Below are 24523 nucleotides of genomic sequence, written 5' to 3' on the forward strand. Positions count from 1 at the left end.
CCTCCTCCAAAGAGTGTGATATAAAAAGTAACATGGTCAAATAAACCAATAAAACATGTTACTAGGCCTGAATAAATACAGACAGTAAAAAATAACATTTTAAATCACTGACAAGTAAAATTTCCAATGATACTGACATGGAGTGGAAGAACAGGGAATAAAAAAGCTTGCTAAGATTTTGTCTTAGTTAAGTGGAAGAAAAAATACTGATTAACTTTTTGTAGACAAATGTATTATTTAAACTTTAAGAGTAATCAGAATAGGTTTAGAATACATAACTTTAGAAAAAAACGAAATAACAAAATCTTGATCGACAGCAACAGAAAATAGAAAAGGAAGCAGGAGGAATCAAACAAAACGCATACTAAGCAGAAAACAGTAAATGTGAACTGGTTCAACTTCTTTACTGTTTGAAAAAGTATCTCACACCAAGCAGAAAAAATTTTCAAAACAAAACCCAGTATATTTATTTATAGTAGATAAATAAAAACATGATGCAGAAAGAATAAAATAATAAAGCTTTAAAATCTAGGATGCAAAAACTAATATAACTTCAAGAAAAAATAGACATAGCTACACTCACAGGAGGTATTAACACTTTAAAAATAAATAAATCAGATAGGTAAAAAAATAAGCAAGTAGAACATTTGTGTTATATAATTATAGTAAGCCTGTTTTAACATATATATCCCCACACCTAAAGACAGAATACACATTCTTTTTGAATATATGCAGAAAATGTACAAAACCAAATATAAAGTGAAAGTCCAAAAGGTCTCAAAAAATTCTAAAATAAAGTCATAAAAGTCACATTTATTAACAATCAGAACTCTACATAAAAAAGGCTTAAAAATTCCATGTCCATAGATACCAAAAGCTCCTATATAACCTTAAATAAAAACATTAAAATTAAGTTATAACACCTTAAACTGAAAAACAAAAGCACATGTCAAAACATGTGAGATGCAGCCAAATGATAACAAGAAAAAATTTATATCCTAAAGTGTATTTATTAAAAATTAAGAAAAGATCTGCACAGCAAAGGAGATCAACAAAATGAAAAGGCAACCTGCTGAATGGGAGAGAATATTTGCAAATCATGTATTTAATAAGGGGTTAATATCCAAAATATAAAACAAATTCATATAACTCAATAACAAAAAAACTAACAATCTGATTAAAAAACCGGTAGAAGATCTAAATAGACATTATTTCAAAGAAGACATACAGCTGGCCAACAGGTACATGAAAAGATACTGAACATCATTAATTATCAGGGAAATGCAAATCAAACTCACAATGATATATCACTTCACACCTGTTAGAATGGTTATTACCAAAAAGACAGGACATAACAAGTATTAGCGAGGATGTGGAGAAAAGGGAACCCTTGTGCATTATTGGTGGGAACATAAATTGGTACAACCATTGTGGAAAACAGTTTGGAGGTTCCACAAAAAATTAAAAATAGACCTAGCATATGACCCAGCACACTAACTCCACTTCTTGGTATTTATCCAAAGAAAACAAAAACATTTAACTTGAGAAAAATACATGCACCCCCATCTTTATTGCAGTATTTATAATAGCCAAGATATGGAAACAACCTAAGTGTCTGTCAATGGATGAATGGATAAAGAAACTGTGAAATATACATATACACATAAATATATATATAAGTAAAATAAATATAAATAAAAAAATAAAATGGAATATTATTCAGCTATAAAAAACGAAATCCTGCCATTTATGACAATATTGATGAAACTTGAGGGCATTATGCTAAGTAAAATAAGCTCATAGATAGAGATTAGACTGGTGGTCACTGGAAGTAGGGGATTGGAGAGGTGGGTAAAAAGGGTCAAAAGCTACAAATACCCAGTTAAAAAAATTTGTAACTATGTATGGTTGATGGATGTTAATTAGACTTATTGTGGTGATCACTTTGAAACATATACAAATATCAAATCATTATTTTGCACACATGAAGCTAATATAATGCTATCTCAATTATAGTTCTATTAAAAAAAGAAAACAGTTGAAAATTCAAGAACTTATAAAATTATATGACAAACCCTGGCAAATATGACAGAGAGAAGAAAGAAAATACTGGCTCAGGTATACAGAACTACTTAAAACTTCAACATAACACTGAAACACCAGTTAATGATGGAACAAATTAAAATTTTAGACCCATCTCACACGGTGCAAAAAAATCCCAAATACAAGATTTTCTAGTTGAATCCAGCAATGTATTAAAATACCAACTAACATTTATGAGAGAAATGCAAGGATCATTCAACATTAGACAACCTATCAAACCTGGTATTCCTGTCTGGGTTTTAAAAGATGAATCTTTATGCCGTTTCCCTCATAAACTCTCACTATAATACAAATGGAGTAAAAGGGGTCCAATCCCATCAGGACAATGGGAGTAAGGGAAGAGACACCAGCAATTAGGTTTCAATAAATATTCAGAAGATGAAAGATAGTAGGACAACTAATTTAGCAGCCTATTATAAGAACCACAGTGTAAAGGGTGAATGAAGGAGAAAGGAACGAGAGTTGACTTTTCTTAAAAAAGAAAAAAAAAATCCCAGAGACTCTTAGAACTAGCAAATGTCAAGCATAAAAGATATCACATAGAACAGAATCACCCCTGCTCTACCTCCTGTCCAATGTCCCCACATCTCCTCCATACACACCCCTTGAGCATATAACACTGGCAGCCAAGCTTCTGCCATGGAAATTTGAGGTTTATTCTCTAGAGAAATTAAATGAAAGAGGCCTGGGACTTGAAGATAAAGCCATAGAAAAAGGAATGAGGCTGAAAGCTGGGAGATTAATGTAATGCTTCAACCATCAGGAATGCTTCAACTTATAGATCTACCCCTAAGACAGATAATTCAAAGTTTAGTTTATGAATGGTCCTGGAAAACAGAAACCCACATATATATGAGGATCTGTTAGCTAAAAAGCCCACTTTCTTACCCAATCATCCTAAAATAATTTTGCCATCAGACCCTACACATGAAAAATAATTTGTAATCAGATTTTTAATGCCCTACTCTTAACACAAACAGAATAAATTCCTTACAATTTAATTTCTGCTATTATGGTAACTAAATCCGATTTTACCATTACCCTATGAAAGAATTGTAGATACCCAGCTACAAAGATCATAATGCATATCTATGAGTAGTTGTGAGCAATTTTTCCTAATATCCTCTCTGCCACTACTGTATTCCCAAATATTAGTTTCCCTTACAGATTAAGACAATAAACAGAGAATGAGGAGGATCTTAGACAACTCCCAAACAAGAGGCTGCCCCATAATCCAGACCTGAACACAAAAGTTAGGGCATAATAAAAATTTCAATACAAAATCTTACATGCTTATCTTTCCTTTCTATAATATCTTGCTTTTGTTTGCATTTTTGAGATGTCTCCTTAATATCTGTTGCCTGTAAGATTGAACCAGAAAAGGGGAAAGTTAGTTAAAAACTCAAGCAAGTCAATTACGTGGTCCCACCCTATTAAGTTATTATGTAAGTTAACCCACAATGCTTTTCCATGATTTCTTTCAAACCAAATATATAATTATCACCAAAAACAGCAAGTTATTTGCAAATCTATAAAAGGCTATTCCTATTGACATTAAAAACAGCTGCAGCGATACGTATGCATGTTTAACTCTTAACATTTCTTTTCTCACGTTCTTTCATCTGATTCTAAAAATAATCCTACAGGATAGCAGGGTCTATAATTTAAACCACTCTCAAAATAATCTCTGACTCCAAAATCTCCCTAAAGGTTGAAAGCCATGACCATAAAAATTTTAGTTGTATTTTCCAAGTGCAGGTAATATTGCATATGTCATTACGCTATTTATTCTAAGAAACATCACGTTTCCTACGATACCCTCCTCCAAAAGGGTATATAATTATAAAGCTGATATAATAAATTCACAAAAGGAATTCAATGTTTCTAGGACTACTATTCTGAATACTCTTGTAATTGAAACAATCACATTTCATTTTTCTCCTTTTATATCTTGAAATTTCTATAAAGTAGCAACCTTCCAACAGTGATGATTATTAATATGTTGAAAGCCTTGTGGTGGTCGAATTTCTAATTAAAGAATTTAAGGAACCAAAGCTACACGTAAATCTACAAAATATTTTTTAAAATTTGCAAAATACCTTTTGTATTATATAGAATAAAATACAGGAAATTGAGCTAGAAAAGTACCTTCGCTTTGATTCGAGCCTCCAAATTGTGATGCTGTGTTTCAATATCTTCAATTCGACGTGTCATAGGAATCTGCCCTTCTTTAAGTTTTCTGACTTCATCTTTCACTCGGTCACGAGCTAGTTTAACTTCTTCATATTCCTGACGAACATTTTCATATTCCTTGCAATTAATTAAAAAATAGTAGTGAATGCATTACTTTCTTAAACTAACACATATACTAAAATCAAGATACAGGCATAAACTAAATCTATTAAAGGACTGCTTTGATATTCATTTGGCAAGTCTATTAATATGACATTTGCCCTCTGAAACAACTCCAGAAATGGTGAACACCAACATAATGATTTACTGTAACAGTCCTGATACTCACTGAGCATTTATATCCATCACTAGGCAGGACTCTGATTTCCATCCCTGTTTCTGAAACTTATAACTTAATGTTGACTAAAACAAGGTTCTCCTTCTCTAGTCTTTCAATAAAGAAGGGATATAGGGATATATAAAGGAGCAAAAGAAACTCAGTTATGAAAAGTAAAAATGAAAAAAAGTAGGAGACAAAGGAAAATGGGTCAAAAAAGGAAAACAAAAAGAAGCGTGCAGGTGAAAATGATGCTTGTCATATCACAGGAATTAATAAATATTTGCTAAAAAAATGAGTACAGAGAGAGCATGTAGTAAGAGTTAATGAGATGAAGTGAAGAACACAATTAGACTAAATCCAAGAAAAAAATTAAGAGTGATAATCTTAGAAAAAGGGAAACCAAAGACTACATAAAACCAAGATAAAGTAGGTGCCAAGAGTAATAATGGCTGCAGGAAAAATGTAACCAAAACAAGGAAGAAAGGAAAACGTTTAAGAATATTGGGAGTAGGGGATAGGGAAGGGTGAAGCAGGGGAAAAGGTGGGGGAAAGGCTACAAACAGAGCCACATATTTTTCCATTCTAGTAACAATTATTTCCATCCTAACCTTGGGACAAACATAAAACTGTCTTACTTACTTCATTTCACCCACTGTAAAGGAATGCATTGAGGGAACTAAACCTTTAGCCCAAACTGTGGTCTTAAATATTAATAAAATATACATCACGGTGATTAGAAGAAAACAGTAGCTTTAGTAAACTTATGAAGCATATGAGTAGATTATAGTTAATATCCCTCAACTACATCTGTAGCTGAATTCGGTTATTAGTGGCACACTCCAAGTAAATTCTCAGTGAGCTAAAGACACTCAAAGATTTAATTTTCACACGTGTAAACATTTTTAGATCATTAACATTTTATAAAACAAAACTATCTGTTGAGAACTCAAATCTGGAAGAATTAAGAGAATGGACTTAATCAACTATTGTTTGTTATACAACAATAACATAGAACACAGCTACGAAACAACAAGGAGACAGATAAACTTTATTATACGAGGTATGATAAAAAAATACAGTGAATGTTTAATTTAAAGAAAAAATTATTACAGTAAGACATATTGCTATAAATCCCCCCTCAAAATATTTCCCCTAGCTTTAAACACACTTATCCCACCGTTTTTGCCACTTTCTGAAGCAGCTCTGGAAGTCCTCTTTCGTGAGTGTCTTTAGTTGCGCTGTTGTGGCTGCCTCAATGTCCTGAATTGATTCAAAATGTTTACGTTTTATGGTCATTTTGACTTTGCGGAAGAGCCAGAAGTCGCACGGTGCCAGATCCAGTAATAAGGTGGATGAGGACACACTGTTTTTATTTGACATTATAAAAATTGTTGTATACCAGAAGCGATGTGTGACATGGAGCATTGTCATGAGGATGAAGTAGACACTCACAAAAGAGGACTTCCAGAACTGCTTCAGAAAGTGGCAAGAATAATGGGATGTGTGTTCGAAGCGGGGGTGGGGTGGGGTGGGTATTTTCAGGGTGGATATATAGCAGTATGTCTTTTACTGTAATAAATTTTTTTATTTAAACATTCACTGTATTTTTCAATCACCCTGTCATATAAGCTATATAAAGCAAAAAGAACAAAAGCTAATTTGAATACAGATAATTAATGCCTTCTTTATAACTTTTCTGCTACTTAATCATTATTTTTGCCTTTAACAATTAAGACTTACCACCCATGGCCTTTTTGCTTCAAGCATCTCAATCAAATCTAAATGTCGCTTACGTTCATAGAACCTCTCCACATCTTGTTTGTATCTTTCATTCCTCTGAATCATTTTCTCTAGATATTCAGTTTTCTCTTTGCATGAGGTCTAAAATAAGTATTTGTTTAAACAATTAGTTTAACTGAAAAAAAAAAACCAGGTCAAATCTTTTAATAATGAAAAATGTACAATGCTAGCAAAATTTCACAACAGAATTCCACAGACGTTCTTAAGAATTGTGTAAAATGAACATGCATACCTAAGTTCTGGTCTACACTCTATAATTTTTTAGTCATGTGACTGCGAGGATCCTGCCATATTTCTGAGCCTGGACTCTCCTTGCCTATAGAGAAGGATAATCTGCCCCATTCACGTCAATGGTAGAAGTAATTGCTATGTGTGAAAACTCAACAAGTAATTGCTGTATGTGTAATGCAATATACAAATGAAAAGTAAAATTATTATTAATATGTTATGAATACCTATGACTTAAGGATTTAGAAATGAGATGAAGGAAAGCTAATTTTGCTTTTATAATGCAAATTAACAAAAGCAAAGATGTACTTAGAATTGAGTAGAACATATGCTTGTTTTCTTTCAGAGGACAGTAGGTAGTTTCAGAGGAAAGTATTATTACATTGTTTGATGTGGGGAGAGGCAAAAGGACTGACAGAGTATCTGAAGTACGATAAAATAATCACAACTCCTTTGGTCATTCACTCTGAATAAGCATAATAATAAAAATATTAAATTATAACAAAACATATTATCAAATATAGACAGTTACAGTTTAAGAGAAAGCATTTGTTCATGAGATTCTTTTATTACAGAAATTTACTGAATTATTTTAGTTGCTGGGACATGGAAAATGATTCATTAAATAAAACACCTTTTCATAATATGAAGAAAAAGATTTTAATTTATATGTTTGTTAAAGGTGGAAATAAAATGTCAATGTTGTTACTAAATATATAGTCTTTTTAGAAAGTCTACCCTCATGCAACTGGACAAATATAAGAACTGGCTCGACAGAAGCACTATATTAAAAGCTATGATATCTGCTGTATTACCCAAAGCCTTACACGTGCCTGGTACATGGTAGGTATTTAATAAATATTGAATGAATAAAAGAATACTGCAGCTTTCTGAGAGAAAATATTTTGTAATACTATTACTAGTTCCTTAGAAATTCAATTAATAACATGTATTTGATGAAATGACAAATTTTTCAAACTTCACATTGTCAAATCCATTCTCACTTTTTGTCACTTAGTGTTAGCAATATAACTCTGAGTGAAAAAAAATCGCAAATATATTAATTCACTCAGTGCATCGGAATTTAGTCTTCCACATTTTGAGACATAGAAATCTATAAGAGACAATAAAAATGAGTTCTCCATTTATAAATACCTCTAGTTGTTTTTCCTTCTCCCTGAAGTTTTTGAGTTCACAGTGGTATCTGTGCATTTCTGGAGGCCCAATTGACTTCTCAGTAGCTTCCAGGAGTTCAATTCTACTGAGTTTAGCAAATTCTCCAACTTTATCCTAGAGCACAAAACTTAAATATCAGCAACTATTATCATTCATGAATGTCTTCAAAACTCGTTTCACTCAATGATCACACTTGTCAAAATAAAAGTCGTTTAAAAGAAAACAACTTTATTTTGAAATGTGATCTTAATATAAAACCTGTCCTATCATATATTATTCTTTACGATAATAAAAATAAATTTAGGGTATAAATTGTCATCCTTTTGAGAACCTTATATACACATAATAAATAGTTCAGGAATAAAAGAAAAAGTAGTCTCCTGGATAGAAATGATCATTACCTACCACACATCAATGAAAACGTTAGAAGTTAAAAAGAACTACAAGGGAATTTTAAACATCTATTTCTGGAAATCATCTGATATTAGCTAATGAGTGCTTTCAAATTTTATTTTTATTTAATTTAAACATATGTAAGTAATCAAATCACTGTTTCTGAAGGAAAAAATGAACAATAATTCAGTTACTAGGCAGCATTCAAAGACAAATTTAAAAGGTATTTGACTTTAATGTGCATTATCAGGATGTTTTATTTTTATTAAACAAACTTAAAATATAAAAAAGGTTTTAGAAGGCACACCTAAAGATTTAAGAGATTTGGTATATCAAGTATTTTATACAAAAATACTGATTAAGAAGTTGTTTATTCAAACAAACGAACTCACAGACACAGACAACAGTATGGTGGTTACCAGAAGGGTTGGGGATTGGGAGGAGGTTGAAAAGGGTTAAGGGGGTCAAATACATGGTGATGGAAGGAGACTAGACTTTGGGTGGTGAGCACACAATGCAATATGCAGATGATGTATTATAGAATCATACACTTGAAACTTATAATCTTATTAACCAATGTCACCCCAATAAATTTAATAAAAAAAGCTTATTAACAAAATTTTCACAGCCTACAACAAATGGAAGCACATAGCAATTCAAGCTAATCTCTGTATAATACAACTTTATTTCCTGTACATTATAACTTAGGACTTTTTATTAATCGAAAATTCCCATGTTAATACTACGAATTAGTAAGATTATACTGTAAGAGATGCTACCTTTTACAAAGAACTATTAGTACTAAGAGTGCTACGCTCAGTTTAAATAGTAACCATTACAATATCTCTCATAAAGTACTTACATAAAGAAATACATAAAGAGAAACATTACACACAAAACCTTCCCATCTTTACATTTAATTCTCTCCTACCTGAGGTAGAAACTGGCAAAGATTGCTCACTTGAATATTTAAGGCTGCAACTTGCTCTTCTACTACTTTCTGGGTTGTTGATTTTTTGTTGATGAACCAAAAGGACTGATTTCTTGCCACATCAATCTCACGGGTAATTACAAGATTTCCAGAAGTCCTGAACCTAGTTAAAAAATAATTTAAAATGTTTATATTCAAAATACATGCTTTATTTTAGAAATAAAATTTCCAAAATTCTCTTAAATTCAAAAACAAAAAACTCTAGGCCCAGATGACTTTAATCAGTAAGTTTAACCAAACATTTCACAAACAAAATACAGATATAAAAAACCCCATTAAACTTTAATTAAAAAAAAAATTAGAAAGCCAAATCTAACAATTCATCAAAAAAAATTATGACAATATTCCATTTATTCTAAGAATGCAAAATGGGTGAATATCTTGAAATTAATCAAACTATCAAAACTAATCAAAAGTATACCAAATCAGGAACAGAAGGGAATATTCCCACCCAAGTAAATAGTATTTTCCAAAATCCTACAACAAAAATATCATTTCATTCCAGCCATACCACCATTTTTCTGTTCCTCAGAAACAAACTTAATGTCACCTTAGATCCTTTGCACAAATTATTCCCTCTGCCCAGAATACTCTACTTCCAATTCTTCTTATGGTTAGCTCCTTTTTTATCATTCAGTTCTTAGCTCACAAATATTTTCAACAGGCCTTCCTGAGCATTCAACAGGAATAAATATGCGCACTCCCCAAACCTTGTCAAGGCCAATGATGAGCTAAATCTAATTATTTGTCTTCACTTTACTTGACCGATCAGCAACATCAGACAGATTACTCCCTACTCCCTCCTCCTCAAACAATTCACAGCATTACTTTCCAGTTATTATATTTTTTTGACTCTCTAGTAAATTCTTCAGTTTCCTTTCCTAGTTTGTCCTACGTTCAACTTCGAAGTTCTACAGTACAACGTGATTTAGTTCTTAAGCCTTCTTTCCTGCACCTGTATGTTCTCCGTTGGAGATTTCATCCATCCTATTTGACAACTCCTCAAATCTCGGCGCAGCTCACTGGCCCATGTGGGAATCAAACCAGCAACCCTGTTGTTCAGAGCTCACGTTCTAACCAACTGAACCACCTGGCCACCCCTTGTTTGTATTTTTTTAACAAGCAAGTATTACTGTCAAAATCTGCACACATAAAAATAACCTTAAATTTGTAAAAAATACTGCAACTTCATAATGAGTATTTAACAGTGGTATATTTCTATTTCATGATCTCCCATAAACTTCTAATTTCCTTAAGCATTTTACCAAAAGAAAATTCTTACAATTTAGGTTTTAAAAGAGGCATTAAAAAATCTTATCTAGATAAAGTATTCTTGAAATAATTCCAATATTTGTATCATAATACTGTATTATTAGTCTTTTCTAAAGTCATCAGGGAAGCATGAACATAAACTAAGAAATTATAGGAAAAAGTAGTTTCAGCACTTAACACTTACAACTCAATTTCAATCATGCCTTTGGAACATCCTCTCTTCACAAAAAAACCAACCTAAGAAATAAAAAAAGACAAAGTGAGCTGTGTGAGCACATTCTCAGGTTAACAGATACTTAGCAACGCCATTACTATTTTTCAGATCAACTCACTCAATTACTATGCTATGTCCATTCCCATCACTTTCTAAAGCTACTCTACCCAGATTTGGGCCCCTCCATTGTTTCCCACCCACAAGTAACAATCATAATATTACCATTTATTGAACCTTTCATGTGCCAGATAGCCTCTTACAAAGCTCATGAGAAAGCCAGTAAGTGGTACACAGAGAGGATCTGAACCCAGGTAGTCTGGCTCCAGAGCCTGTGTGTTTAGCCACTATACCAAACAGACTCTCAGAAAGAAGAGAAAAAGCCAGTGGGAAAACAAGTTCTATAGAATAATCATGAAGAGCTACATCCAATCTCATTACCACTGGAGACTTCTATGGAGTTGTGCAGATTATGCATTATTAACAACCACTCCAATATTACCTATCCTGTTATTAATTAATATAACTGTCACCAAGTATTTTTTTAAAAGAGCAATATACATAGTAAATACAATTTAAGTACAAATTAACATAGTAAGACATATTTGAGTTAGTTTCTATATATATATGAGCATAAGTGTAAAAACAGACACTAGGCCTAAAAAAATCAGATTGGATCTTCAATCAGGCTATATGTAAGTAACACTAAAAAAAAGTGGAGAATACACCTTGCAAACAATTATCTTTTTTAATAGTGGTAATGGCAATGGTGACAATTATAACCACAACTAATATTTATTAAGTATTACTATATGTGCTGTGCTAAGCACTTTATATATAATTTTCTCATTTAACACTCAAGAGCAACCGTATGAGGTATATATTATATCCATTACATAGATAATGAAACTGAGGCCCCAAAAGAAAAGAGAGCTTGTTCTTGTAACCAGAAAATCACAGCTTAATTAAGCGTACAGGTGTTAACATATATGGTCCAGGTTCAAATCTCCACTCAACCATATATAAGTTGTATGACCTTGACAAGGTTACTTAACCTCTGTTTCAGTTTCTTCACAAATAGGAAAAACGGTATTTTAGTAGGAGTGCCATCTGCTCGTTAGCTTGCAGCAATTAAAATATTTGGTGCCAATCAGAAGAAAAAAATTAGGCAGTTTTTATTGTAAAGTTAGATGAATGACACAGAACATGTTGGTGTTAAATTTTTATATTAGCATTTAAATATAAATATAACATTAAAAATAACTTTGCTGAGAATGTGAGCAGCCCCTTAATACATCTGTGGATACCCAAAGGTCTGCAATGTGTCACTTAAGAAACTGCATTTCGCAGCCTCCTTTAAAACCCCTACCACTCAAAATGAGAAGAGACGTCTTCTTTAAGACAAAAATACCTGAGAAGGCTGGTGAAAATTGTTACAGCCCTGTCTATTCTTACTATACAGCCATCAGAGCACAATCCAGCAGACCGTTACACAGAGGTAAGGATTTAATAAATAATCTCTGACAATTAAAAAGCTATACATTAATATTTATAAAAATCTGAGTTGTCCTTGGAAATTATCTACTCCAACTCTCTTTGAAATGAAAAACTGAGGTCCAGACAATTGACTAAGGTCACAAGGCTAATTATTGAAAGTGGTTTTTTTCTTTGCCTCATACATGTTTCCCATATAGCATTAAAAGTACACATACGTTTTGAATGGATTTATAATATTAAGGGATATACACCTCAATCTTGTAACCCTACATTAAATTTTAAGCCTCGCTAAGAAACTTGTAATACCATTTTGATAATATTGCAGTATTTGCGAGTTATAGAAAAATATAAAGAATCAAGTTTTAGAATTATTTTAGAGTGGATAACAACTCAACTCTCAAACTATCTTTTTAAAACATGTTTTTATGTGGCGTATATAGCAAACAATATATATATGAGGTGTTATCAAACAATATAGTGAATGTTTAAATAAAATGTATTACAGTGAAAGAGATTGCCATTAATCCCCATCAAAATACTCCCCCTCACTTCGAACACACTTATCCCATTGTTCTTGCCACTTTCTGAAGCAGTTCTGGAAGTCCTCTTTTGTGAGTGTCTTTAGTTGTGCTGTCGTGGCTGCCTCAATACCCTGAATCATTTTGACTTTGGGGAAGAGGCAGAAGACACACGGTGCCAGATCCAGTGAATAAGGTGAATGAGGACACACTGTAATGTTTTCATATGACGGAAATTGCCGTATAACAGAAGCGATGTATGACATGGAGCACTGTCATGATGGAGGATAAAAGTCCGCAACTACTTCAGAAAGTTGACAGGAACAATGGGTATTAAGTGTGTTCAAAGCGAGGAGGAGTATATAAGCTGATTTGTTGATCATCCTTTTGCTTCTTTTCAGTTTTGCTATATACATCTCTGAACATTTAAGGAATAAAACAACCATGTATCTACCACCAATTTAAGGAACTGAACATTATCAGTGTATCTGATTCCCTGTATAACTCACCGCCATTGCATCCTTCTTTCTCAACAAATGAAATCTCTAAGCTGATTTGCTGATCATCCTTTTGCTTTTTTTCAGTTTTGCTATATACATCTCTGAACATTAAATATATTGTTTTTGACCATTCTATAAACTCATGTTACATATATTTTTCTGAGATGGCATTTTCCCTTAAATTATGTTTTTGAGATTTAACCAATGAGCTAAGGTTTATTTTCATATAATATTCAATTTTATTTGACTGTGATAAAATTTATTGTAAATAATGCTGCTATAAATATTTCCATAATTTCATCTAGTATAAACGTACAAGAACTTACTAAGGTATCCAGTAGAATTTTTGAGTGACTGGGTAGCACCTACAAATTTACTAGGTAATGCCATGTCATTTTGTAAAGAAGTTGCACAAATTCACATTCCACCAAGACAGCATCAGCTGCCAGTGTTTCATGTTCTTGTAAGCATATGGCACTGCCAGAATTTTTGTGAGTCTGATGGATAGACCATGTCCAGGTTAATTTGCATTTCTCTGATAATTAAAGGAGCTGAGCAACTTTTCATATATTACCTATTTGAGCTGCCTCTTCTGTGAGACAGCTGAGCGTATCTTTTGCCCATTTATCATGAGTTGTTATTGTTTTGCTTATTATATAGTCTAGATACCAATCTTTTGTTATATGTTATAAACTTTCTCCCAATTTGTGGCTCGTCTTTTTCATTATGGTGTCTTTTGATAAATGAAAGTTTTTAAATTTTATTTTGGTTTAATTTATAATTATTTACCTTTTTGATCTATATTTCTATGTAAGAAAATTTTCTTTAACCCAAGGTCACAAAGATACTTTTCTCTATTACCTATATCTTCTAAAAACTTTCTGGTCAATCACATTTATTATTATTATTTTTTTTAACTTTAAAAAAAAATTATTTTAAGTGTGTTTTTCCAGGATCCATCGGCTCCAAGTCAACTATTGTTTTAATCTAGTTGTGGAGGGCACAGCTCACCGTGGCCCACATGAGGATAGAACCTGCAACCTTATTAAGAGCACTGCACTCTAACCAACTAAACTAATTGACCACCCCTCATCAATCACATTTGTATCTTCAACCCACTTGGAACTGATTTTTGTTAAACTGTGAGGATAGGCTCAATTTCTTTTTTTTTCCTATATGGGTAACCAATTGTCTCAGTACTATTTATCCATTTGCCCCCCACTCCCCCCACTCATATACAATGTCACATCTGTCATAAATCAAGAGTCTACGAATCATGGCTTTGTATCTGGGCTTTTTATTCTGGCACATCACACTGGTCTATTTTATATTCCTACACCAATACCATGTCTTAAATTACTGTAACTTCATAAGTCTCACTATCTGGTTGGAGGAGTTTTCCCATTTTGTTTTATTTCTCAGGAGTATCGAAGCTACTCTTTGGCCCTTTGTTCTTCCATCTAAATTTTAGAACTAGCTTGTAACTTGCTATAAACAGTATTGGGATTTTGACTGAAATGATATTGAATATGCAGATCAATGTGAAGAATGACACTTTTATATTAGGTTTTCCTGTCCATTAATACAGTGTATCTTGCCATTTAATCAAACTTTGTTTTTAAATAAAATTTTATAATTTCTGCATATAGGCCTTACATGTCTTTTGTTAATTTATTGTATGTAACTTGTACTTTTGTTGCTATTGTAAACAGTATCTACTTTTAATTGCATTTTTCTGTTCATTGTTAGTGTACAGATATACGATTTGTTATATAATCTTATATCTAGCAATCCTGATAAAATTCCACGTCAATTTATCAGAAGGCTTATCTAAAGTTTTTGTGGTTTTTCCAACTTGTATCTTTTCTTTGTTTTACCTTACAATTCTACCTAGAACTTCCTGTACAATGCTGAATAGCAGTGACAGGAGTAGGTAACCTCAACTTATTCCTGAATTTACTGTACGTTTTCACAAATATCTTTTATGAAATTAAGAAATATCCCTTCTATTCCTAATTTGCTGTTTTTAATCAGAACTTACTGTGGAATTTAACTGAATGCTTTTTCTCTATTTATTGAGATGATCATATAGTTCTTTAAAACATGGTATGTTAATTTTTTCTAATGTTCAATCAAGCTCTCATTCCTTGAATAAACTCAATTTGGTCATGATATATTATGCATTTTATGCATTATTAAATTCAGCAGGCTACAGTTTCCGGGTTTTGTTTTTGTTTTTCTTTTGAGATTTTTGCTTCTGTGTTTCTGAGTGAGACTGGTGAATAATTTTCTCATTCTTTCCTTAACTGATTTTCGTACCTAGAGTAATATTTTCTATGTAAAATAGGAAATTATTGCTGTTAGAACTAATCCACGATTGTCTGGTGTTCTGTGAAAAATTGAACAGCTTATTTTTTCATTTTGAGTCAATTTTGGTAATTTATATGGTTGGAGAAACCTAAATATTCACTTTCAAAAATTTTAAATTTGCATAAAGTTGTTCATAATATTCCCTTATAATCTTTTAAATCTCTGTTGCATTCTGGTACTGCCCTGGTGGTAGTCATCAGGACACTTCATGAATATTCTGGTTCTCCTTTAAGCCCATAGAAGAACTGCATTTGCTCATTTTCTCTGATGCAAGGTATGTGGCCTTTTGACTTTCTTTGTCCAATGAAATGTGAGTGGAAGCAACATGTGTCACTTTTTTGGAGGCATTTTAACAGACAATTCCCTTCCCCATTGTGTACTGGGGATTGTTTGGATCACAGTATAACATATCTTAATGATTACTTTTTTTATTCCCTCCCACATCTTCTTTATTCCCTCCCCCATCTTCTCAGAAGTTACTGATTTCATTAATCTTTTTGAAAGCAATTTTTGGTTTTGTGGTGCCTATTATATCATTGTTAATTAACTTCTGCTCTGATTTTTCAATTTCCATTAAGATTTCTTCTTTGATCTGTGTATAATATGGAAGTATATGTTTTATTCTGAACAAAAGGAAAAATTTTAGTTATCTTTTTGTTATTATTTCTCTTACTAGCATTATGGTCAGAGAACAAAATCTGTGTGGTACCAATTCTTTGATATTTTTGATATTTGCTTTACGGCTCAGTGTTTTTAGAAATGTTACATACATGTTTAAAAAAAATGTGTTCTCTCCAATTGCGGAGTACAGTGTTTATAACTTCTATATAGGAATACCTCATTTTATTGCACTTCACAGATATTGCATTTTTTAAAAAAATTGAAGGTCTGTGGCAACCCTGCATTGAGCAAGTCTATCAATGCCAAAAAGATTATGACTCAGTGAGGGTTAAGGTGGTGGGTAGCATTTTTTTAGCAATAAAGCATTTTTAAATTAAGGTACATACTTGTTTTTCAGACATAATGCTATTGCACACTTAATAGAGTGCAGCATAATATAAACATAACTTTAGGTGTACTGAGAAACCAAAAACTTAGTGTGACACCCTTTATTGCAATATTTGCTTTATTGTGGTAGTTTGGAACTGAACCTAAGTATCTCTGAGGTATACCTGCATTCTTACTAATTTTTTATCTGACTGACCTATTGATTACTACTAGCTCTCCCACTATGGTTATGCATTTGTTAACTTCTGGTTAAGAGTGCTGCTGTTTCTGCTTATATATTTTGGAGCTAGAGTACCTGAATTAAAGTTGAAAACTGAATTTTCTGCTGAACTGAACTTTTCATCAATATTTAATGACCATCTTTATCGCTAAAGTACTTTTTGCTTTAAAGTCTATTTTGCTTGGTATTAATTCAGCTACACCTACTTTCTTTTGTATATTTGCCTGCTATGTATTTTTTAATCCTTTTACTATCAACTTTTCTGTAGCTTTTTATTTTAGATATGCTTATTGTAAACAAAATAGAACTGAACTTTACCTACTCTAACAGACTACCTTGTTTAACAAGAATTTAGACCATTTATATTACCGTAAGTATATCTGCATGTATTTCTACCTTCTAATTTCATGTTTTTTTAATGATCTCATTTTCTGTATTTCTGTTTCTTTTCTCCTCTTCTTCTTTTCCCAAGACTCCCCTAGGTTGTTTGGGCAGTGCTTTTTTTTTTTTTTTTTTAATTCCCATCTCTCATTCTAATTTTTCACCTTTCTTGTGGAGGATTTTTGGATTTCAATTGTTTAGTGGTTCACCCTAGAAATTTTAACATGCATATTTAACTTACACTCTGAAGTTAATCGATTATCTTAACTTCCTCCCAACAATACAAATCCACAGAATACTTCAACTCTGATCAGTTCCTTCCAGTTGTCTAGGAAGGACAATTCTACATTGTTTGATTTAAACTTCAAAAATTAGATATTAGTGTTATGTTAGTTTGCATACAATTTCCCTACATGTTTATCATTTCTTTGCTCACCATTTCTTCTTACATCTGAGACTTTACTGGGATCATTTTCCTTCTTCCTAAATTGTATACTGTCAAAGTTCCTTTAGTGAAGAACTTCATTTTCTTTCCCTTTGTCTTATCATCCTGAGAACATAGTACTACGGTGTTTGGTATTCTGTAATTCACTACAATGTGTCAACTTGTGTATTTCTTTCATTTATACTGCTTCTTGAATCTGAGAATTCAAACTTTTCAACATTTCTGGAAAATCTTAGTCATTCTTTCTTCAAATATTGACTTTTCCTTAGTCTATTATCTCCCTTTGGAGATACTTTAAAAAAAAAGGATTATCTTCCTTTACCTATCATGTCTCAACCTCAATTTTATTTTATTTATCTCTTTATCTCTATATTGCACTTAAAAAATGTTTTCAAGTATTTTAGTTTACAAATTCTCTTCTCAAATGTTGTCTGCTTTGTTGTTTTACCTGCCCATCAAGTTTCTCTCTTCGAGTAATAGATCTTTATTTCTTTAAGTTCTATTTGAATTATTTTTTCAAATATACCTAATCTTTTCATTACTTATTCCTTTGTTACACTTGCCACCTTCCTTTACCCCATTAAACAAATTAAATATTCCTAGTTTTAGTCTCTAACTCCAAGCTTCTCAGGTCTGATTGTACAGTCTGTTGTTTTCGTTAGCCTTTATTTTTGGTGATTCGTGTCCATCTACGTTTTGTGATTTTTAGTTATGGATTCATGAATTTCACATTTGAATTCTTTTGAGGATTAAACTGAAGGTATTCTCCTTAAGAGGATTGCATTTGCTTGTGCCAGTGCCTGGTGGTATTACTAACTTTACCACTTTAAACTAAAATTGGAATTTATGATATTTAGGCCATACAGGTAATATGAATTCTGGCCTCAAACATGTGTTAAAGCTTGTGGTTAAGAATTCTTTGCAAGATTTTCTTCTTTTCTCCACCGTATTCAGAGCTAACAGTGAAGTAAGTAACCCCACTGCTCCCTTCTGAGGTGTTTTTTTCAGCTACACACAGTATTTGGCATCTAGTTTTATCTTGCAGCCCTTCCCCCACCTTCGGGACCTCCAATCCTGTGCATCCAATTCAAAGCCAGGCTTTAGGGTGCAAGATAAGCAAACGTCCCTGAGGAAAGAACTCCAGAGCTTGCTTAAGTCTTCAGATTCACACTATGTTTCTGACCTTGGTAAATTTATTTCACCTTACCACAAGCCCAGCAATACAATTTAAAAAAAAAAAAATTTTTTTTTTTACAATATCTAAGAATTTCAAGTGTTATGTACTTGGTTTATAACCCAAAATACTTCTAGAAATGGAAATCTCCTCCCAGCTTCTCTACCTGCCAACTTTATTCTTTATATTCAAGAACTACATGTTTGCTATACCCAAGTAATTGAGATGTAGGAATTGATTTGTTACTAAAAGCAAGTGACTGCTTTGAATGAAAAAATAAATAAATAAATAGTACTTATATTAACTCACCTTATCTGCCCGTCCCATGAAAGCAGGTTTGCCTGCTAATCCAAGGCAAATGGCACACACAATGCTGGACTTCCCTGTTCCATTAGCTCCAATAATCATATTCAAGTGGGGTCCAGGACATACTTCACAGATATCATAAGTTCTAAATTATAAAGAGGTGAAATTACTAAGCAGAGAAGTGAAGAATATTTTCTTTACAAAAGCATTTTCTCTTGCTTTACTTTATTATTTTTCTACAGGCTCCCTCAAATACCTTTAAAAGCCAGCTAACTTACAAATTTAATGTTATTTATAGGTGAATAAACTAGAGGGGGAAATGTATCAATGGAAAAAATGAAAAACCGATAATGCTTAGCTAAAATAAGAACATCATTAGGAAAATAAAATTTTGTATGCTTTTTTTCAACTATAAGTCTGTTGAATAAAGCAAAGTTTGATATTATTTGTCCTCTTCTAACAATTATAATACATGAGAGAATACATCAAAGCTATTATACAAATAAAATAATTTTTAAAATTTTTATGTAAGAGGAATAATGGCTCATCTTAAATCTGTGGATTTTACATTTAATTTCTCTTGAATTAAAACGCTTAATAGCAACTTCTCATATTCTATTACAATCCAATCAAATTATTATTCTAATTAGACAACGGAAGATATACATCAACCCAATGATTTCATTTTACTATTAATTTTTTAAAATTACATCGATTTCCTTTTAATATGCTGCCAGAGATTCACCAAAAGATGTACTGATAGTCCATGTTCAAATAAATTTTATTCCTGTAGGAGGAAACAAGAATGTATCAACCCCAAGTACTTCTGTACTATTCCCTTGTGCTAGAAAGCTGCATGCTATCCAGCACTCTGCCAGTAGCGCGTCATCCTTATTAGTCGCCAGGGACAGCTATGGCCAAATGGGAATGAAGCAAACTCTGACTCAGGTATTTTTCAGGTATTTTTCAGGTAAAAATACTCTGACTCAGGTATTTTTCTAGCTTATCTTTGAATACCCTGAATTAAAACCCATAAATAATGTCCTGTTCCCACAGGGTTTTAGTTAGCTGCCAACTAATTCTCAAAGAATAAATGTCTTACCTGCTACTAACCTGCTACATATAGAATTTAACCAAACACCCTTCAACTTTAATACTCAAAGAAATTAATTTTGAAATGCCAGGGGGTAATAAAAATAAAAACAGGTGGTAAAGGAGAAGTATATTCTGGCAGGTTTAGAACCTCACATCTCTACACAGCATCTATCTACTTTATCTTTTCAGATACGTTGTTCTGTTAGCAGCTGGGTCTTGAAGGAACCCTTTATAAGAGTTAAAATAAAATTAGTTTGGGAATTTCAGTCACCTGGAAAATTACCAGACTTGGAACTTCTTAACCCCAACACAGGAAGCCTCATTCTTTCAACACTTGAGTTTCCTGCTGTGGAATCTCTGTTCAACTGTCTTATTAAAATAGTGATGCAACTGGTATTTAAGAAAATAAAAACAACAGAAAAAAAGCATGAGAATTTCTGGCCCATACAGTACACACATATATTATAAACAGGAAGAACTGCTAACAGAACAAAGCTTTTGCATTTAAAAAAATTCACCGTTCTGACACTATGTTTATTGGGAATTCCCTTTTTATTCTCTTTTCCTCTGAGCTTTGAACTATTGTCAAAGGCCCTCTTCTCAGTCTGTATATTAATATTCTGCCTAATATCTCATGTATTCTCCATGGCCTCAGGTAGCACCTACATGCTGAAAGTTAGCCCAGATGACCTACAGACGCAATTACCACTTCAATAACCTTATTTGATGTCCCATAACAGTCACCTCAAAATTAACACACTGAAAACGAAACCTACCATCTTTCCTTCCAAAACCACTCTTGTAGGCTCATAGCGAATAGTACCATCATTCATCCCACTGCCCATATCAGAAACCTAAGCATTAGTTTTGAATCATCTTTGATTCTACCATCTCCTTTACCGCTACCCAAAACACCCCCCCACACACACATCATTCAGTCACCAAATCATGTTGGTAGACATGCAAATCTGATGCCACTTGCTAAAAAAAAACAAAAACAGGATCCTTCATAACTTAGCTCTAGCTTCACCTCTGTCTACTTTCTATCTCCTTCCCCTATTCGCTAATCAGACCTCTACTCAGGGTACTCTAAGTATATACAGAATTTCTTTTAGTTTCTTGACTATTTTAGGCTTCCTTCTTTCTCCAAGTCTTTGAGCATCCTGTTCCTTCTGCCTAGAAATCTCTCCCTCCACTCCCAACCCCATTTGTCTTGGTTCACTCCTAGGAATCCTTCCTTTGACCATTCTCTTTCAGGCCATTTTGGTTGTCTAAGCCTACCCCTTACTTCATTCCTAAAACTCAAAAGTCCTCTTAATGTGAAAATAAACAAAACCTCACCCAGCTCTGCACTTTCTAGCCACTCTTCACTTGATCTTAGCCAAAAGGCCGAGAAGCGATTTTCCAGCCACTCTTGTTCTCCTCTTCACATCCAGGTTTACTGCCTCACACTCAGTCCTTCTTTTAGGACTTACAAAGTTTTCTTCTTTCACTGCTTTATCAAAGGGTGGAAGATGTTCTAATTGCTAGATGCAGGGGGTTCTTTTCAAGTCCTGTATCTACTACATTGAAACGTAGTAGGTATTTAGAAAAGCTCTTTTCCTTGGCTTCTTTGATAATACTCTCCCACAGTTCTCTCTTACCTCCCTAAACAGTTCCTTCTCGGTCAGTAAATTCCCCTTCTGTCTAACCTTAAATGTTGGCATTCTCCAGGACTCTGTACTTGGCCTTCTGTTCCTCCTATTTATATTTCCTCTTGCGCAATCTCAAACATTTTTGCAACTTCAACAATCACCTATATACATGCTCCCAAATCTCTCACCTGTTCACACTTTCCTGTAAGCTCCAGACATTTATAAATACTGCCTATGGAAGGTCTCTTTTAAATGTCCCACAGAAAATTTCAAGTCACAGGACGCAAAAGGCATTTATTATTATTCTCCCCAAACGGATCCTCTTCAGAATAGTACCATACCTGACCAATTAGCCATTGCTGCATTCCTCTCTTACCCTCATGCTTCACAATTTGTAGCCAGATCCTGTCAAATCTCTTTTCTTTCCGCTCCTACTCACCACCTGCTACTCATAGGTTCAAACCCTGATCATCGCTTGCCTTCATACTGTACAAATCTTGCCTCCAACCTTGCACCCTTTCTGAAGCATCTTTCATTCACACTGTTTCCAGAGCAATACAAATCACATGCCATTCCCTACGTAACATGCATACTGGTTCCTTACAGAATGAAGTTGGAATTCCTTAGCATAGTAAACTTAGACCCTCAACAGTTGCCTACCTCTTCAGTATCACTTATGTCCCCATATTCACTCACAGCCTGTGTTCCAGCCTACTACTAAAATACTTGATGCTTCCTAAAGATAAACTTGCAGGCAGGTCCTTCTGTCTACAGTGCACTTCCCTTCTTTTAGGACTTTCGGAACCTCCATACAAAGCCCTTTCTCTCAGTTGTGGAAGATATTAACTTCATCCTTTGTGTCCCCATGGCATCCTGACATATACATTATTACGATAAGTCACTTATTTGATGATCTTTCCTGATCTGGATTCAAATAGTAATTCAGGTACCTATTAGCTGTGTAAATGTGGGCAAATTAATCTCGCTGAGCTTATCTCATCAATGGAGATAATACAAAGAGTTGTTATTAGGCACGAATGAAAGCACTGTATAAATAAAGCACCTACTTCTATACCTGGCACATGACAGGTGCTTGAAAAAAATGTTGATGTTATTCTTGCAATTCTGTTTCTCCTACACCACTATGTGCAAGCTTAAAAAAAAAAAAAAACCCTCGACCAAATGAACTAACTGTAAGGTGCTATAATAACACGGTATTTGTGTTGAACATATTACTAAATCCTAAAATGATTATTATGATTACTGTCTGAAAGGAGAGAGAAGAGACCAGGAAAGAAAGATGGATTTGTAGGTGTCAAGAGTCTGTTGGGAGGCCCGCGGAGAGTATTAATTTTCTCCTACATTTCAACCTCTATCCCGCAGAACATTCACCATCTATCCACCTGGCAACTACCTACTCTTTATGAATCTACCACATCATCAGTATCACTCTGTTGCTTCTTGTGTATCCCCAGGGCCCATAGTTTTGAGAATTACAAGTTATGTCCTCCCTCTATAGGCGTGACTTCCAGTGAGCAGAGATCTAATCCCTGCTACGTCCACTGCCCGCCAAATGACGCCTTCAAAAAACGTTGGTCGAATAAAAAAATGAATAAAACAACAACCCGCATCCACAAGACACACCTAGCACACCAACACGAACATCAATCTACACAGCCTACCAATAAAAATCCTCACGGTAACCACGACGCAAATTCACCGCCAGACCCACAAGCCAGGCACACGTCCACCCACCCACACGCACGCAGCGCGCACCCCTGGCCCGCGGGCCCGCTCGCCTCCCCGCCGCCGCACGGCCTCCCGCCACTCACAGGAAGTTCTCCATCGCGATGCGGACGATAGAGCCTTCCACGAAAGGCCCGGACGACGGCAGTGGGGGCGCCGAACTCTTTCTCTTGCTCGGGACCTCCGACGAGGGATCTCTCGGGGCAGCTCTCTTGGAGGCCAGGGGGATTGGAGTCGAGGTCTTCCTACTCGGAGCCGCCATCCTGGCTTCCCCTCCGCCCCGTAGCGGCTTCCGTTCCCACCAACCTGCAGCCCCGACGTCCCGCTCCCGCGCGATCTGCCAGGCGCGGGATACGGCCCGTGAGTCCGTCCCGCGCCTGCGCAGTCCCGGCCAGATGGCGTCAGCGGGCAAGCCCCGCCCTGGGCCTGGAACGCCTGCGCGAACGAGAACGCAGGTGGGTGGGGGTGGGGACTAGCGGGATGCAACTTCGGCGCTTTCTCTGTACATTCTTGCATTTTTTCAGGGTTTTTTTTTTTTTTTTTCAACTTAAAGATGTCAATTACAGTTAGGATTTTGAAAGCCCTCTTAGCGCTCCAAGGAAGCGGATACGCGAGGGGAGAGAGGCGTTTGCGGTGGCACCTGGGTCGCTGGGACGGGCTAAGGACCCAGGGTCGGGGACAGCAACGCGGGCGACGTGCGACCAGCCTTGTGCAGATTCCGCCTGAGTGCCTGCCTGCCCGAGTGCACCGGGACTCGCAGTCTTTGGCTCTTCGTCTTCTAGTTTGCTTCCCGTTTGCTTTCAATCAGGTCCCCGTGTCAAAAAAATGAAAGAAAACTCTTCCAAATGGCTCCCTTAAAGCATTATGTTAGGTCTCCTGCGCTCTATAACTTGTGAAAAGATTACACCGCACTCCCCCTTCCGTACTATCCACCTCTCACTCC

At 34.5% G+C, this 24523-nt stretch overlaps 1 protein-coding gene across 7 annotated transcripts in view; it reads right to left on the bottom strand.

Moving 5' to 3' along the window:
* Nucleotides 1-23956, bottom strand: part of SMC5 (structural maintenance of chromosomes 5) — a 68203-nt gene extending 44247 nt beyond the window's left edge. For 5 of the 7 annotated variants that reach the window (XM_088793221.1, XM_019730619.3, XM_019730624.3 and 2 more), the window contains exons 1-8: nucleotides 23667-23956; nucleotides 19109-19250; nucleotides 10660-10712; nucleotides 9144-9306; nucleotides 7799-7933; nucleotides 6356-6496; nucleotides 4252-4413; nucleotides 3393-3464 (exon numbers count right to left, since the gene is read on the bottom strand). In XM_088793221.1, coding sequence (XP_088649347.1) covers nucleotides 3393-3464; nucleotides 4252-4413; nucleotides 6356-6496; nucleotides 7799-7933; nucleotides 9144-9306; nucleotides 10660-10712; nucleotides 19109-19250; nucleotides 23667-23842 — 1044 coding nt within the window. In that variant the 5' untranslated portion in view covers nucleotides 23843-23956. Of the gene's footprint in view, nucleotides 1-3392; nucleotides 3465-4251; nucleotides 4414-6355; nucleotides 6497-7798; nucleotides 7934-9143; nucleotides 9307-10659; nucleotides 10713-19108; nucleotides 19251-20471; nucleotides 20591-23666 lie in introns of those variants that run through there. The other 2 variants (XM_019730613.3, XM_074330549.2) reach the window with 2 other exon arrangements.
* Nucleotides 23957-24523: the final 567 nt, after the last annotated feature.

This window comes from Rhinolophus sinicus, chromosome 16, assembly GCF_057876585.1.
Source record: "Rhinolophus sinicus isolate RSI-liver-muscle chromosome 16, RSI-T2T, whole genome shotgun sequence".
Lineage (NCBI taxonomy): Eukaryota > Metazoa > Chordata > Mammalia > Chiroptera > Rhinolophidae > Rhinolophus > Rhinolophus sinicus.